This window comes from Lissotriton vulgaris, chromosome 5 (genome assembly GCF_964263255.1).
Source record: "Lissotriton vulgaris chromosome 5, aLisVul1.2, whole genome shotgun sequence".
Lineage (NCBI taxonomy): Eukaryota > Metazoa > Chordata > Amphibia > Caudata > Salamandridae > Lissotriton > Lissotriton vulgaris.
In genome coordinates this window covers 1699172426-1699189303 of record NC_141693.1, presented here as the reverse complement: position 1 = coordinate 1699189303, position 16878 = coordinate 1699172426, and the positions used below count along the sequence as shown (strand labels likewise).

Here is a 16878-nt window from a genome sequence, read left to right as displayed (position 1 = left end):
GTGTATGGGTCTGAGGGACCCATACTTTTTGGGGATGAGAAATACAATAGTACACTCCCTTGCTGCTGGGGTAGAGGCACCTTTCTGAAAGAGTGCCTCTACTTCTTCCAGAAGGAGACATTGGTGTTCTTGGGAGAGGGTGTGTCTGCAGAGAGTGATGGTTGTTGGAGTTGAGGTCTAAGCAGAAGCCCTGCCTAATAGAAAGAACCCACTGATCAGAGATGCCCTCCTCCCCCTCATGGAGAAGAGGAGTCACTGCTTAGTCGTTGCAGCGGAGTTGGCCACATCCCCTCTACCTCTAGAACTATTACCCTTGTAGCATCCCCTGGAGTAGCCCTGTGATGGTGTTTGTTGATGCTGGTTCCGCTGGCCTTAGAACCTCCTCAATAGTGGGACCCAAAAAGGAACCCATTGATCAGGTCCCAGGCCCAGCTTTCCCCGTGCTGCTGCATCACTCTTGCCTTTTCCTTTGCTTTTTTTGAGTGGTTTACCCCCATTTTCACTGCTTTCTCCTTGCTTTTTACCCGTTTGAGTGCCTTCTTGCTTTTTCGTTTCACTGCTTTTCCCGTTTTTTTCTGCCTTCTTGTTTTTTCCTCGTTTATACTATTTTCTCTTTGGTTTTCCCTTATTCTCCTAGGACCTACTTAATGGAGGCAGCAACAAGACCCCATTGAGGAAGTCCCTGACCCAGCTCTCCCAGTGCTGCTGCATCTCTCTTGCTCCTGTCTTGTCCTTGCTTTTCCCCCAAACCGAGTGCTTTCTCCTTGCTGTTCCCTCGTTTTCAGTGCTTTCTCCTTGCTTTTCACTGTTTTCACCTTAGGTTTTCCCTGTTTTAAGTGCTTTCTGCTTGCATTTCCCGCGTTCCCTCTGCTTTCTTCTTGCTTTCCCCCCCCGTTTTTGAGTGCCTTCTTACTTTTTCCTCGTTTTCACAGCTTTCTCCTTTCTTTTCTCTGTATACTGCTTTCTCCTTGTTTTTCCCTCATTGCAACGCTACCTCCATCCTAGCCTCGCCCATTACCTACAAGCACTCCTTCCTTCTCCCAGGACCCATTTAATGGAGGCAGCAGCAAGACCCCATTGAGCAAGTCCCTGTCCCAGTTCTCCCGGTGCTGCTTCATCTCTCTTGCTCCTGTCTCTTACTTGCGTTTTCCCCATTCTTGAGTGCTTTCTCCTTGCTTTTCCCTCGGTTTCACTACTTTCTTCTTGCTTTTCCCCATTTTTTGTGCCTTTACCTCGCTTTTCCCTTGTTTTCCCCATTTTTTGTGCCTTTACCTCGCTTTTCCCTTGTTTTCATTTCTTTCTCCTTGCTTCTCACTCCTTTTCATTGCTTTCTCCTTGTTTTTTCCTTCTATCTATCTTCGACTGATCCCAGTGCCTGGATACCCTCACGGGTGATTAGCTGCGCTGTACAGATCAGAGTTGATTGATGTGCATTACCAGTAATAGATGGAGTCACCATACCTTGTAACTGGAAGACTACCTAAAAAAAAAAATGCACACGTCCGAGTCCAACAATAAATGGTGGGAGTATGCAGAGAGTGAGTATCTACAGCTAAACATGCCACAAACATGGGTTTTATGGTAGCAACGAAGCACCCACACCTTTAATTGTGTTTGGAAATTCTTTCTGCAGAATAACAAAAGTGTGCTCAAATAAAGTGAATTTCCATTTTATTAGTTTATTACATTTTTAATAAAAGCACATTTTGTTAATGGACACATAGGCATATTTACAATCAAGTCAAAAATCAAAATGTGTAGAGACTTAAAAATTTTAAATACAGGAAAATAGATGAGATTAAACAGTGTCCTCTAAAACAGCCACAAAACAAGCAAAGCCTCTTAAAAGACCAGCATGAAAGAAGAGACACAGTATACATCAGGAGCTGCTTTGGACAAACTAGACGGGTAGACCATGGAGACCCAAGGCCTTTTCCCATATGCAAATAAGCAGGCTGGTAAGTCAAGAATGGGTTAATGTGCGGTTTGTAAAACTCGCCTTAGAATGCAAGCAGGCATGTTTTGCACTAGAACCACCAGAAGAGACACAGGGGCTTCAGCGTCAAACCACAAAAAGTGTTCTCAGGCCCATGAGCACCCCACGATTCTACAACCATGATCTGGCTTGTATTATAACCAGTACTTCAATCTAAGAACGTGTTTGCGAGGACTCAGCCCCTATATTAATTTTATAGCATCATAACTTAACTGAGGTACTTGCATTCATTTTTACACAGATTACGCAGTGACCGGACAGTTTTATGCATTTTAAGAATGCACCCACGTCGAACAAGTATCTACCCAGTCCTCTTTTTTTCTGTGAATTGTGGTATTTGTAATTTGTTTTTATTATAAAGAGTAAAGGATAAACAAACTGGACAAGTGACTTGCACCAGACATCAAACAGGTGTGCAACAGCACATATCTGTAAATTTTGGAACGCAGCTTATGTGAAAGAAAAGTGCAAAAAAAAAAATGGAACACTTAAGGTACATTAGGACCAACAGCGGGCCTATTTCAGGGGCAGAATAATAGGGAAAGCACCATCAGTGGACATATTTTACTGTTTATAACTATTGCCAAAGGCAACTAAGAGTTTGCAGATATTGAGCAAAGGTACAAGGCAATCTTATTTAGAAATAAGAGCGCACAGTCCTTCTGCCAATTCTTAGTGGTGGTTACTATTATCAGTCAGATCTTTGGCTTGTTCTCCTTCATTGAGTTACCCCTGGAGAAAGATTACCACAAGGTGCCCACTGTAATGTGAGATCTGCAGCTCAGCTGGTCATGCAGTGCTGCATAAAGACATCATCATTTCAAAGGTGCTCCATTAGGTTAATGTAGTGCTTTGTAGTATCTATTGGTGTGACGGTTTTTTTTAATTCACAGCTTCCTGGCTGCCACAAACACCTCCACAGTCTCTGGTGGATACAGGAGATGTAACCTCACACAGTGCTCAGACTGGCATCGTTCATGCTCCTGTAGTGAGCCTCCCACTCTGCTATAGAAATAAAGCTATACCACCCAGGGCCACTGGAATTATGCGATAGTGAGGTCCGCAGCGATTTTCACATCATTATAGATTTTCTGCATATTCCATCATCTGATGCATAATCTGCAGATTTTAACAAAAAAATGTTTGTTTCTGGCTCAAACGTTTCAACAGTTACTAAAACCGCAGCAGCACGTGTTACTGTACATTGCAAAGTCTTTAGCAAAGGTTGACTGGTCACCTTTCTGTTGCTTATTGCTTATGCTTATTGCTACATTTGGGTATTAAACTAGAACTAATGAGGTGTCCACAATATCTAGATAGTATTAAACAAGTGTAGAAAGTACCAATAATGAATACTATAAAAATAAATGAGCTGCATCACGCCGCATAATTAGCCTTTTCTTGCTGCATAATTTGCTCAAAAGTGTCGCAAAATGTGTCCCTCTCCTGCTGCATAATTCCAGTGGCCCTAGCTATACCTCACTGATGACGCCTAAGGCTAAGGTTCAGGGGTGTCTATGTTCCCAGCTGGAAGAAACCTAGACTGGTAGTTCCTGCTAGATTTTCCTATTGGAGCACAACAAAGGCTGATTTGCATTTGGCCGGTTTCTGTCTAGTGGCATAATGGGCATAAACAATATTGGACATAATGGGCATAAACAATTTTGGACTCCAATATGGCCCAGCTAATTTCTAGTGGACGAAATCAATGTAAGCAATCCTCCCATCACCTTTATGTACCACTTATTAGCACTATGCCAATTTCCTGGAAACCCTATTTTATAACTGTAGGCCCCGCCATTTGTAACCCAACAACAGGTATTTTTAATGCATGTTCTTGGGAGATCTGGCTCTGGATAACGATTCATTTAGGAGGAAAACAGTATATTAACATATTGGGCCCAAATAGGCTAAAAAGAATGGGACTGGGTAATTACTGCAGAAACGAAAGGACTTCAGAAACCATTATGCCATTCAGGACTTCCTATTTATGTACTTTCTGTGCATGTTTAGAGTGGTAGAATACCGCTTATTTTACATCAACTCTCGTCTACTCATTTATTCATAGATCGGCATTCAACTTCCAATTCCGCACCTGTGTAAGGCAAAGAAAGGTGTCGACAATGCACAGCAGGGACAGGTCACAACAGTACTAGCATCGCTGCATGCACATATGTCAATTGGATAGCTTAGAAACTACAAGGAGACAGTTATCACAACAAACTTCATAAGTTCAAGGATTGAGACTAAAAGGCACTTTAAGACATCCAACTCGTCATAAGTCTCCCAAGCCCTCCTACACATTCTGTGCAGAAGCAGGGTGGATGAGGGTCTTTTCTGTTGTAGGTTCAGGTGTGTCAGGAACCCTGTGTTCTCCTTTCCAGCTTTCCATTCTTCACTCTCCAGGTCCAACCTGATGCGCAGTCTGGGGCCAGGGTGCAATACAGCTCAATTCCAGAGTCTGGGACCTCCATATCATACTCCACCAGCTGGTCGTCCTTCATCATCAGGCTGAATTCGGACACTTCAATCTGTGGATCAGAGCAAAGCAGATGGTCAGACCTCCAGCCATCCATAATACCGCCATGTCAGACACCTCAGCATTTGGAGAAATGATGAACTGAGCATGTACCCTGGAAGCTGCAAAGTGAACCTGGATTAATGGTGCACTCCACAAGGTGTATGAAGGGCCTCGTGTGCGACAGATTCTTAAGGCCCCAGTGGTAGGGGTACATGCATCCACAAGCAAAAGAAAATTGCACTGACTGGAGGTAGCCGTTCAGTGACAGCCAAAGGTAATATACCACACAGAAATCTGGATTGATGTAACATTCCACATTTGGTGCAAGGTTTCCACGTTAAACACACATACATCCCAACTTTCAACCCTCGTTCTGAAGTGGAGTCTGTAATTAATTACAAATTGGGTGCAAAGTTCTCTAGTATACACTATATATGCTTAGCAGCAAGCATGATAATTTTACTATAATTGCCTGCCCAAGTAGTAAAGCTGACAACTATCTTATGAAGCACATCTGTGTTCATTGTAGCCTTAATTCCAGCACAGCACGACACAGCACCAGCGACTACAAACAGTAAACACCTGACTGATTAGACAAACGTTTCACCAGCATTTATTCATATTTTCCACATCTTACAAGAATAGAAGGAAAACCAGAACTGGATCAAGGATGGAGAACAGCAGTCAGGGGGGCTTGCCAAAATGTAGTTGCAGTTGACAGACATTTCCTAGGGATAGCAGGTCAACCACTACAATCCCTACCAATACACTGTGTTCCTCAGCAGCTCAACTGCTTACCTGGCCACTTATTCCCAAGGCGACGTCTCTCACCTTCACCCTACGGTAGTCACGGATGTGTAGGCTGTCCCCCCTCGGAGACTGCACTTGGATCTTTACTCCTGCAATGGAAAAAAAGCATTATAAAGGAGGTCAATTTTTGCCTCACACTTTTATTGTACATTACCTCTGCTCCTACCCATTTTAGAAGACCACAATTTCCCCCATGCTAAAATAGCTAACACTGCATTTGTATCCAGTGAGAAAGGTAACAATCTGTAAATGCCCCATTTAACATGAAGTATGAAAAGAAAAGCTTATTACAGAATTTGGGGAAGACGTCTCCAGGGCAACAGAGTTACACCGTGCCAGCTGACATAAGTAAGGCTACCAGTGACTTTGAATGTACAATTACATGGGCCCGAGCCAGCATGGAAGGGTCTTCATAAATACAGAGGATGAAGATTCAGGAGTTCCTCATTGGTTAACCTTGTCTGCCATAAGCAGATATTGAAACTGGAAGCTTCCATTTGTAAAGCCCACCAGGAACTGTAGTGCACCAGTATTGGGGTATAAGAAAAATCATATCAAACATGCATGTGTAGGGGTGAGGGAATAGCAGCAAATCCGCAACATTCAGAGCACAAGTTCATAACTACTCCTACCATTGAAATAGCTCGGAGTATCTGTCTGCCGACTGCGACTTAGGAGGCAGTGCCAACTTGAGTTCTGTCCTTCTGCTTCACTATTCCAGGAGTGTATGCCAGAGCTTACAGTGTCCCTCTGGCTCAGGGACATATTCAGTGAATCCTAAAGTGAAGAAAATAAGCAAAAGTTCTTAGCCCATAAAAATGACAGAATGCACAATCAGCATTTGTATAGCACTGCACTGTCACCCCTAGGGGTGTCTGGGTGTTAGGTCTCCGTCGTGCCAGCTCCCCCCATGACAGATCTTGAGTAATGGTGAGAAAAACTAGCAGAAAAGAGTAAAACAGAGGGCAGAAAGAGGAGCAGAAAAGGCAAAACTGAAGGCAGAAAAACAAGCAGAAATGTTATGTTACATGGGTATTTGTATAGCGCAGGTACACCAACTAGTTTCTTGGCGCTGTGGAATGTCAGGTGAGTGCAGCTTAAGCCGGGAGCAGCTAGTTATAGGCCAATGTGACTAGCCAGGTCTTCAATTGTTTCATGCACCGCAGATAGTCTCCCTCAAGCCTGAGGAAAGTAGGGAACGCATTCCAGATCATCGGACCGAGGAAAGAAAACAGTCTGAAAACAGTCTCGCCTATGCGTTTACGCCGGATTCTAGGCACCGTCAAAAGGTTCTGGTACGTGGATCTCAGAGTCCGCTTCAGTAGATGTTTATTGATGAGCGAGACAATAAATCTTGGGCCAGTGTCTTGGATTGCTTTGAAAAGTATGTAACCAGCTTTGAACAAGGCTCGTTGCTCCACTGGAAGCCAGTGGAAGTCTTTAAGCAGGGGGGTGATATGGCAGCATCTATCCTTGAGATAGTCGATTCTTGCTGCTTGGTTTTAGATCATATGGATCAAGCCCTGATCTTTTGACTGGGTAAGAGTGGTCTGCTTAATTCAGACACTCTGTTCATCACCACCCCCTTTTCTGAATCGTTTTTGGCCACTATAGGTGTGGCAGGGTATACTCAGACATGAGTCCCTTTCTCACTGCACCGTCAGGATTCAAGCAAGCCAGGCCGAAGACTGGGTAAGAGTGGTCTGCTTAATTCAGACACTCTGTTCATCACCACCCCCTTTTCTGAATCGTTTTTGGCCACTATAGGTGTGGCAGGGTATACTCAGACATGAGTCCCTTTCTCACTGCACCATCAGGATTCAAGCAAGCCGGGCCGAAGACGGCTGAAATGCCAGAAACCGGGCCCCGGTAGCTTGTCTCCTTTCTGGTGAAGAATTGGCTTGGTAGTTTAGTCTGCCCTGTTCCCATGATGCACTGGGCCAGGGACTGACTGATTTGCATATAGCCAGGTTCTGAGCTGGGATGGTGCAGTGAGATAAATAACGGTGATGGATCAAGCCCTGATCTTTGGACTGGGTAAGAGTGGTCTGCTTAATTCAGACACTCTGTTCATCACCACCCCCTTTTCTGAATCGTTTTTGGCCACTATAGGTGTGGCAGGGTACACTCAGACATGAGTCCCTTTCTCACTGCACCATCAGGATTCAAGCAAGCCGGGCCGAAGACGGCTGAAATGCCAGAAACCGGTCCCCGGTAGCTTGTCTCCTTTCTGGTGAAGAATTGGCTTGGTAGTTTAGTCTGCCCTGTTCCCATGATGCACTGGACCAGGGACAGACTGATTTGCATATAGCCAGGTTCTGAGCTGGGATGGTGCAGTGAGATAAATAACGGTGATGGATCAAGCCCTGATCTTTGGACTGGGTAGGAGTGGTCTGCTTAATTCAGACACTCTGTTCATCACCACCCCCTTTTCTGAATGGTTTTAGATCATCTGCAGACGATGTCTATGGAATTGTTGGAGTCCAATATAGAGGACATTCCCATAATCTATTTTGGAGAGAATTAGGGATATGGCAATTTGGGTGATGGCCTCCTTGCTGAAAAACGTCTGCTCTTGCGCAGTTTGCGCAATTGAACAAAGCATGCCAATGTCACTGGGCCAATTTGGGTGTTCATGGAGAGATCTGCATCAATGTGAAGACCCGGACTCTTTATAGCTGGTTTAGGAGTGGGTGCCACACCTAGTCCAGGGGGCCAATAAGAGGGAGTTCAATAGTCAAGTTTACTGTGGGCAACAATGATCTAGGTCTCTTCAGAATTTAACTTTAATTGGTTTTCATTTATCCACGTTTTGACGTGCAGCATAGACATCCAAACAAAGTCCTTAGATTTCGTGGAGTTATCAAGGGTGAAGATAAGCTACCCGTCGTCAGCATAGTTGAAGATCTTTACACCCATCTGCTGTAGGCCCGAAACAGGGGACGTATATAGATGTTGAACAGAATTGGCGAAAGGGAGGAGCCCTGAGGAACGCCACAGCTCAGATCTACCATTCTGGACTTTAAGGGCGATAGCCACACTGACTGTTTACGGTCCAGCAAAAAGGAGCTGAAGCAGTCAAGTGCCTAGCCCCCGAGACCCGCTGCGGCAATGAGATCCAACAGAATTTTGTGGTTCACAGTGTCAAATGCTGCAGACAGGTCAAGGAGGATCAGGGCCCAAGTGTGTGATCCACATCGACCTGTCCCTTGAGGTCATCCAGTACCGATAGAATTACTGCTTCGGTGGAGTGCGCAGGACGGAAGCCTACCTGATGGTTGTCCAGGAACTTACTAGTCTCCAGAAAAGAGCTGAGACAAGTGGCCACATGGATCTCCAACACTTTCGCCGGGAATGGGAGAAGAGAAATAGGTCTATAGTTCTCCAATTTATTGGGATCTATGCCTTGCTTTTTTTGAAGTGGGATGACCACTGCTTCTTTGAAAGCAAGGAGTACAATACCAAGGGACAATGAGAGGTTCAGGAATTTAAGAAAAATGTCTGGGAAGGACCAATAGATAGCTTTTGACACGTTAATGGGACAGTCCTCCTTAGGGGAGCCTGATTTGACCTTTACTACAAGGTCAAAGAAGCATTTCATATCCATCAAGGGGAGAGAGTTGAGAGAACATAAATTGGGGTGGTCCCTGTTGTCTCTGGAACTACAGTTGGTGGGGGCAATAGAGTTTAGATTTTTTTTTTCTAAAAAAAAAAAAAAGGAATATAAGTCATTGCAAAGTTCCTGGCTAGGCACAAAGGATGGGGTCACACGGCTTGGGTTAGAGCATGCGGCCCTCCCGCCTTTCCCGCCCCCACGATGCATAAAATAGGAGGTATATCCCGTCCACGCAGCGGGCGGGCGCAGCGAGTGCGCCGGCGGCGCCGCCGGAGGCGCGCCAGAGGCAAGCCCGTCTGCGCCCGTCCGCGCAGCGGGCGCGCCGGCGGCGCGCCGGAGGCGCGCCAGAGGCAAGCCCGTCTGCGCCCGTCCGCGCCGGGACCGGGCCGAGGGCCACAACCCCTGTCTCACAAAGGGCAGAAAGGGCAGAAGCTGTTATAAAATACTCTAACCAAAGTCTTCTTGCTCTTAGGCCACCTGCCAGTGCTAGTTGTTTACATTTTAATCTCTTAGAGATCCACAAGAATCTCGCCATTTCATGTCCTCATTGTAATTACACTATTCCTCCTCTTTCTAACATCAGTTCCACAACTAACACTCAGGAGGAAGGAGTCAGTATATCTATAGCGCTCATCAATGTACGCTCTCTTGGAAAGCATAGGCAGGAAGTTTTTGACCTCATTACTGATTCTAAAGTAGATGCACTATACCTTACGGAAACCTGGACTGACGGTACCTCACAACCCGACCTGGCTATCGCAGTGCCAGATGGATATAAAGCCTATTGTCAGGATAGGCCCAAACAAAGAGGAGGTGGACTGGCCATAATAACCAGAGACTCCTATCCTGTCAGAATAACCCCCATTCCATCTAACTCGTGTGAAGCCTTGCAATTTGCTATTAATTTTTCTCCCCAGTTCAATTTCAAGGGGATTCTGATATATCGACCTCCTGGATCCAAAACGGCATTCTTATCCAGCATTAATTCCATGATGGAATCTGTAGCTACAGAAAGTGCTTTTACAATTCTAGGTGATCTAAATTTTCACCTAGATCTTACTCACTTAACTGACTCTGCCACTCTTATATCTGATCTGGAAACTTTAGGACTGAAACAACGTGTCATGTCTCCCACCCACCAAGCGGGCCACATTTTGGACCCTATTTTCTCTAACCTTGAAGGCATGCAAATAACAAACATCTTGCCCATGCCCTGGACGGACCACTACGTCGTTTTCGCAAAAATAATCACTCACAATCAGTGCAGTAACAGACCATTTCCTGTGCCCAAACAGTCCTTTAAAGATTGGAAAAATATGAACCATGACCAATTAAAACTAACACTTGAACTTACCCGTCCAACATTGTCCCCGGAGCCTAATTCAGCTCTTCAGCAGTTTTACACCTGGGTGGGCCAGGCTACGAATCAATCAGCCCCCACTAAAGAACGGTCCAGTAATAGATCTAAACCAACCGCCCCTTGGTATAATGACAAATTAAGGGCACAAAAACAAATAAATCGCAATAAGGAACGGCAATGGAGAAAGAATTATGATACCGACAGTAAAAACATTTACAAAGAAGCATTGGCGCTTTATAAAGCCATGATAACAAAAGCAAAGAAGGACTATTATAGCGACCAAATCAAGAACGCTAAAACCTCCAGTAGGCAACTGTTTCAAATTACCAAGGTACTATCAGGTAACGCCCCTGATCTTACTCCCCCTCCATCGCAATCGTTGTGTGATGCTCTTGCCTCGTTTTTCTACACCAAAGTAGATGATATTTACCAGGCTTTTGCTTCTAACCCACCCTCGCGCACAGGCAGTCTCCCTATCCCGCCCCCAGCAAACCCGTTCTCTAGCTTTCAACCAGTTACCCCAGATCACATAAAAGCCATACTGTCCTCCATCAAATCAGGATCACCCCTGGATCCCTGCCCAATTTCAGTACTCCGGCCGGTAATGGAGGATATCATTCCAGTGGTCACCCAGGTCTGCAACGCCATTCTTCTATCAGGCAACTATCCAGACCCCCTTAAAAATACCTTACTAAAACCCCTGTTAAAAAAACCATCCCTTGATAAAAGTGAGTTAAAAAATTACCGTCCCATTGCAAGCCTCCCTTTCATGGCGAAAGTGCTTGAAAAAACAATGAATTCCCAGATTTCCGAGTTTATAGAAAAACATCAGCTCTTAGATAATACCCAGTTCGGATTTAGGAAATTCCATGGGACAGAGACAGCCCTGATCAAAGCGGCCGACGATATCAGGGTAATCAGGGACCAGGGGGGCACAGCCATTCTGGTCTTGTTAGACCTATCCGCAGCCTTCGACACGGTCGACTACACCATCTTGGTCGACCGGGTCGAGGGTTTTGGAATCTGTCACACTGCCAAAAACCTAATCGCGTCCTTTCTTGCCAAAAGAACGCAGGCAGTCATCCTAGGACCCTTTCAATCGGCCCAACTCTCAGCCCCATGCGGCGTCCCTCAAGGCTCATCCCTGAGTCCGACACTGTTTAATATCTACGTGTCGGACCTTGCTAAAACCATCAAAGCACATGGGATGAGCCGAACCTCTTACGCCGACGATACCCAACTAGTGTTGGCAATCAAAGGGGATGGAGATCAAGTGGCCGAACAATTCAAGAAAGGACTCCTAGATATAGGAGATTGGATGTCAACCAACTGTTTAAAGTTGAATTCTGACAAAACAGAGGTACTCATTTTTGGAACCCTTCTGCCAGCATGGCCTTTAAGCTGGTGGCCTGACACCTTTGGTATGCCTCCTATCCCTGCTACCAAAGTCAGGAACCTTGGCATCATCTTCGATGATGCCCTAAATTTTATGGACCATGCCAATAAAACGGTGTCTTCGGCACACCTAAAGCTTAAGATGATCAGGAAAATACACCCTTTTTTACCTGAATCAGCCATTAAGACACTGGTCACATCTCTTGTTTTGTCCTCCCTGGACTACTGTAATGGTCTCTTTCTAAATGCTCAATCTAGAGTCATTACCAAATTGCAGACCATTCAAAACGCCGCAGCACGCTTGCTTGCAGGCAAAACCAAATTCGAATCCATCTCCAATAGCATTAAAGACCTTCACTGGCTCACTGTGCAGAAAAGAATCCAATTCAAATCTTTATGTATTGTGTTCAAGGCACTTAACAACCAAGGCCCCCAGTTTTTAAGAGACCAACTTCAATTGCACAAACCTTCCAGAGCCCTAAGGTCAGCCACCCTAAACCAATTAGTTACCCCCCGTACCAAAACTGTCACCTGGGGCGATCGCCGCTTTCTGGTGGCCGCCCCCAAGCTATGGAACACTCTGCCTCTCAACATCAAGCGAAGTCCCACCCTCCTTCAATTCCGTAAGCTTTTGAAAACCTGGTTGTTCACTCAATAGTCAATCATGCTCAGAGTCATTTACAAATAATTGGTTTACAGCGCCAAGACGCCTACGGGTATAAGCAGCGCTTTAGAAATGCTAAAAAATAAATAAATAAATAAATGCGTACTCACAAACAGTTTCCCGGGGGCCACAAAATGTGGTCTTTGGTGTGACCGAGGGCCGCACTAATGCTAGCGGGGATGTAAAGTCGGTGTAGGAGAAGCAATACATGTATATTTAGTGGCTGAATGTAATTACGCAATGTGCAACCAGAAAACCTGGGATGAATCCTGGCTTCTCAATTCAACTGAATTGTGTGACCCTGGGCAATTGTTTTATTTCAATATTCCTCCTTTTTCTTCATTATCACATATAAGAGGAACTCAAAATACATAACTGCAGGATGCATGCTATTCAAAACCATCTCCTGTGCTTGGACGTAATCTCTAATGGCATTGTTGTCAGGGTGAGAGGGGAGAAGCATGAACGTTTCTAAATTCATGTTTGAAAACCATCACTTAAAGAAAAATACTTTTTAGCTGTACTGCTATATTTTGATTCACTAAGGTGAATTGGTTCTACAGGTCTACGAAATACACTTTTTGAATTTTTAAAAGACTATTGTATTTTCACACGTTTGCGGTCTAAAAACAGAAGGTGTTCCTAAAATAAAGGGCCTAGTTACTTCCTTTCCCCAACTGCAATTAAACTTTAAATAAGTATACGCTGTATATATTTTTTTAAATGTTATGTTAGAGCGTCGAGTAAACATCAGCCCAATGGTGTTGCTGCTGCCCAGGGGGCCACATGTAAAAGGTCAGGAGGGCCGCATGCGGCCCTTGGGCCGTACTTTGAGTATCACGGGGTAGAGAGTTCTTTTACTATCTTAAAGATTTCTTTTGAACCATTGTCGGAGTCGAGTACCCTATTAGTAAAGAAGACTCTCTTAGCCTCCAAGATAGCCGCCTTATACTGGTGTAAATTGATAGTGAAATCAAGTTTATCTTCCACTTTATACGTTTTACACCATTTCCGCTCAGCTTGGCGTACTTGGAGTTTAAAAGTTTTTAGGTCCTTATTAAACCATTTGGAGGCTTCGTGCTGCCTAAGGCGGTAGGTTTTGGTCTGTAAATGAGCATGGAGGCTAAAGGCCTTCCAATGCCAGTCGGTGATCTCGCTCTCCAGTTGTCTAGATCGCTTTTAGATGCCGGCTGCTCCCTGGACAGAGTTTCTACTAGTTTACCCAGATCAACCCGGTTCCAGTTTCTAAAGGTGCTTTTTGAGTGAGAGGGGTTAAAACTCAGTAGAGGAGTGTGCAGATTAAAACTGATAATATAGTGATCAGACCAAGCACAGGGTTGAACTAATAGATTAATCAGGTTGACATTAATTGACCACACTAGATCAAGGGTATGGCCTTTGATGTGCGTGGGGGTGTCAATGTGCTGAGTGAGGTTAAGGCAGGCAAGAAACTCAGTGAGCAATGGCAAAATGTAGGGTGGAAAAGGGAGCAGGAAAGGAAAAACAGAGCACAAGAGGGCAAAACAGAGCAGAAAAGCCAAAACAGAGGGCAGAAAAGGCCAACCAGAGCAAGAAAAAAGAAAAGGAGACACAAACAGAGGGCAGCAGGTAGACAGGCAGCAGAGGGTAGTGGACTGTGTGCAAGCTGGACAGTGGAACTATCGTGGGGGAGCAGGCACCAGGACAGGCGCGAGTAACACAGCATTTACTTTCTGCTCCAGGAGCATACATTTTGTTGATTATTTGGAGCTTGTCATTATGAAATCTGTCAATACAACAGAAGCTATTGTAGAGAGAAAACTGCCAGTGTAAAATGTTTTTGCTAATGTCCTACCCATGGCACCGCATTACTAGAGGACTTTTCTCTGCACGAGAATAGACTGTTTAAATCCACCCCTTACTACATCTGCTGGGCACTGCCTGCTTGTCCCAGAATCCAGCGTTTCCAGTGCTCCGCCCAGGAGGGAGGAGCTTGCCTGCATCAAAGCGCCAAAAAGCACGATTCACCATCGCGGGACGCCCTTACTGCCTGCATCTGCTGGGTACTGCCTGCTTGTCCCAGAATCCCCGGAAGAGACTGGGCTGGGCCAGGGCTCTTGGTTCTGCCTCTTGCTGTGCTGTGCCTGCCGGGAGATTGTGATCAATCAAGTATCAACAGTAGTTCTGCCGCCTGGGTGAGTCGTTTGATCAATCCCGCCGGGTAACTGTATCTGTGCTGAAATACTCTTCCCTGGTAGCCGTAGTGAAGGACGTCCTGCTTAGCAGTCATCTAACAGACCCAGAAACTATCTGATAAAACTCTACTCGATACTGGGACAGAGACCAAGAAGGAGTATAATTACAGTAGTACGAGACTCCGAGGACACCCATCTCAAAAGATTAAGCATGGGGAAAAGGAAATCAATGGATGGGAATAGCAGAGCCCCGGGAGGGGGGATAGCGGCAGGGAACGCAAGGGGAAAAGGGTGAGGAAATCACTGGAGCAGAAGATACCAGGTAATAATTGTACCATAGATAGAAAAGATACGTTGATCAGCGAATTTGAGCACATCTTAGTTATCCATTCAAGCCTCTAGCACCGATTCAGCAATAGGCTCTTCCCATCTGGATAAACTCATTGTAAGTCAACATATAACAATTCCCGCAATGTTTCATAAAATAAAGAGGGGAGATACCATAGAACCCCAAACAGAGGGATCTGCAGCTAAAAGTGCAGTTCCAGGGGAGGGAAAGTCCGGCATCCCGAGGTCGGGGAAACATTGGTTACTTGTACAAATAGGTTTGCACCCCTCTGCTAGAAAGAGAGGGTGGACGACACCTGAATAATCCCCTGTCGCCGCACCATAGCCAGTCTCCTACATCTAATTCACATAACATCATTGATTCTTAGGGATTACCTTCTCTTATTAGTGAATTAAAAGCAGAGGTAGCACTTATTCTAACAAAGTTGGTAGAAATGACTTTGATGCCAAGATCAATGGGTAATGCATTTTCAATCCCAATATGCTTGCAGTTCAGATGATAGGGATATGTTTGAGCTCTCACACACTTACTATGATGGTTCTGCTTTTAATGAAGCTGATGTTGATATTGCTCTAGGTACTGTGACGGAAGGTAAAGCACCAGGCCCAGATGGAATCCCAGCCGATGTATTCCTTTCCAATAAATCCAAATGGAACCGATCTATCCTGATTTTAATGAATGAAATTGCTAAAGGTATGCCGGTACCAGACTCCTGGAAAGGAGCAGAGATAATTCCAATATTTAAAAAGGAGGATACGTCTTTGCCTGGGAATTATAGACCCATAAGTTTAATTAATTAATTACAACAGATCATGGGATGCCTTGTGTTAAACAAAATTCAGGGTTGGATTAGTGAGCAGGATATATGATCACCTTTCCAGGCAGGTTTCCGGTCATGTACATGCACCATTGACCAAACCTTTCGCTTCACTCTACTCTAAAGAAAAACGGTGGTTTTGGAAAAAGGCAGCTTTTATGCTGCCTTTGTGGATTTAAAGTCAGCTTTTGACCTTGTTTCCCGTAATAGACTGTAGAGAGTGATGCAAGACTTGAATCTGCCCCAAGAATTATTAACTCTTATAGTTAGACTCCATGAGGACAACAATGCAAAAAAAATCAGGTGGGGTAGCCAGGGCCAGGTCACCCCCCTTTTGTGGAAAGGAGGGGTGAGACAAGGTTGTGTGATGGCCTAACGTTGTTTTCCATTTTTATTAATGGGATTGTAAAATTATTGGAAGCGAATAAAACGGATCCTCCTATACTGGGGTGTGTGAAAATCCCCATCCTCATGTTCGCCGACGATACGCTGGTAATCGCTAAAACACTGAGTGGCCTACAGCGAGCCCTAACGCTCTTCGAGGAATTTTGCCATCTGCGATGTCTGGAAATAAATGTATCTAAAACAAAGTTTATGACATTTAACCCCCATAGATCCTTTAGAGGAGCGATGGCGCTGAATAAGCGTCCAGTAGAGCAGGTAAAAGATTTTACATATCTAGGGGTCATTATGCAGGGTGACATGAGGTGGGGTAAGCAACTGGACATGGCCACACTGAAACATCGCCAGTTGGCAGGTACCTTACTGGCTGAGTTTAATGCATCGTTCACAAAACCAGTTAGTCCTGTCTTGACCACTTATAATATGAAAGCTGTTTGTGCAGTATTATATAGGGCAGACCTCTGGAGATTTAAAAACCTTTCAAAACTGGAGGGAAAATACCCTCCTACGGAAAATCACTAACCTTCCACAAAGCACACCAGCACTGCCATTACTTTGTGATCAGGCAGGAAGGCTTGGCTGACAGTGCCAGACTACGCCCCCTGCTGTACTGGAGGAGAATTTTGTCAACCCCTGAATTGACTGACACCTTATGTGGAGGGCCAAAACATCGAATAAGAGCAGATCGTTACCAGAAAATCCAATGATTACAGAATGTTAGATCTATAGTAGTTGGCATAGTTACCCTTTGGGGGAATCCAGAAAACACTCCGT

General features: G+C 44.9%; 1 protein-coding gene across 2 annotated transcripts in view; it reads right to left on the bottom strand.

Annotated features, from left to right (window-relative positions):
* Window positions 1–1649: 1649 nt before the first annotated feature.
* The window catches only part of MAP3K14 (mitogen-activated protein kinase kinase kinase 14), a 129951-nt gene continuing 114722 nt past the window's right edge, over window positions 1650–16878 (bottom strand). For both annotated transcript variants that reach the window (XM_086923846.1, XM_086923847.1), the window contains exons 14-16: window positions 5960–6104; window positions 5316–5416; window positions 1650–4527 (exon numbers count right to left, since the gene is read on the bottom strand). In XM_086923846.1, coding sequence (XP_086779972.1) covers window positions 4354–4527; window positions 5316–5416; window positions 5960–6104 — 420 coding nt within the window. In that variant the 3' untranslated portion in view covers window positions 1650–4353. The remainder of the gene's footprint in view (window positions 4528–5315; window positions 5417–5959; window positions 6105–16878) is intronic.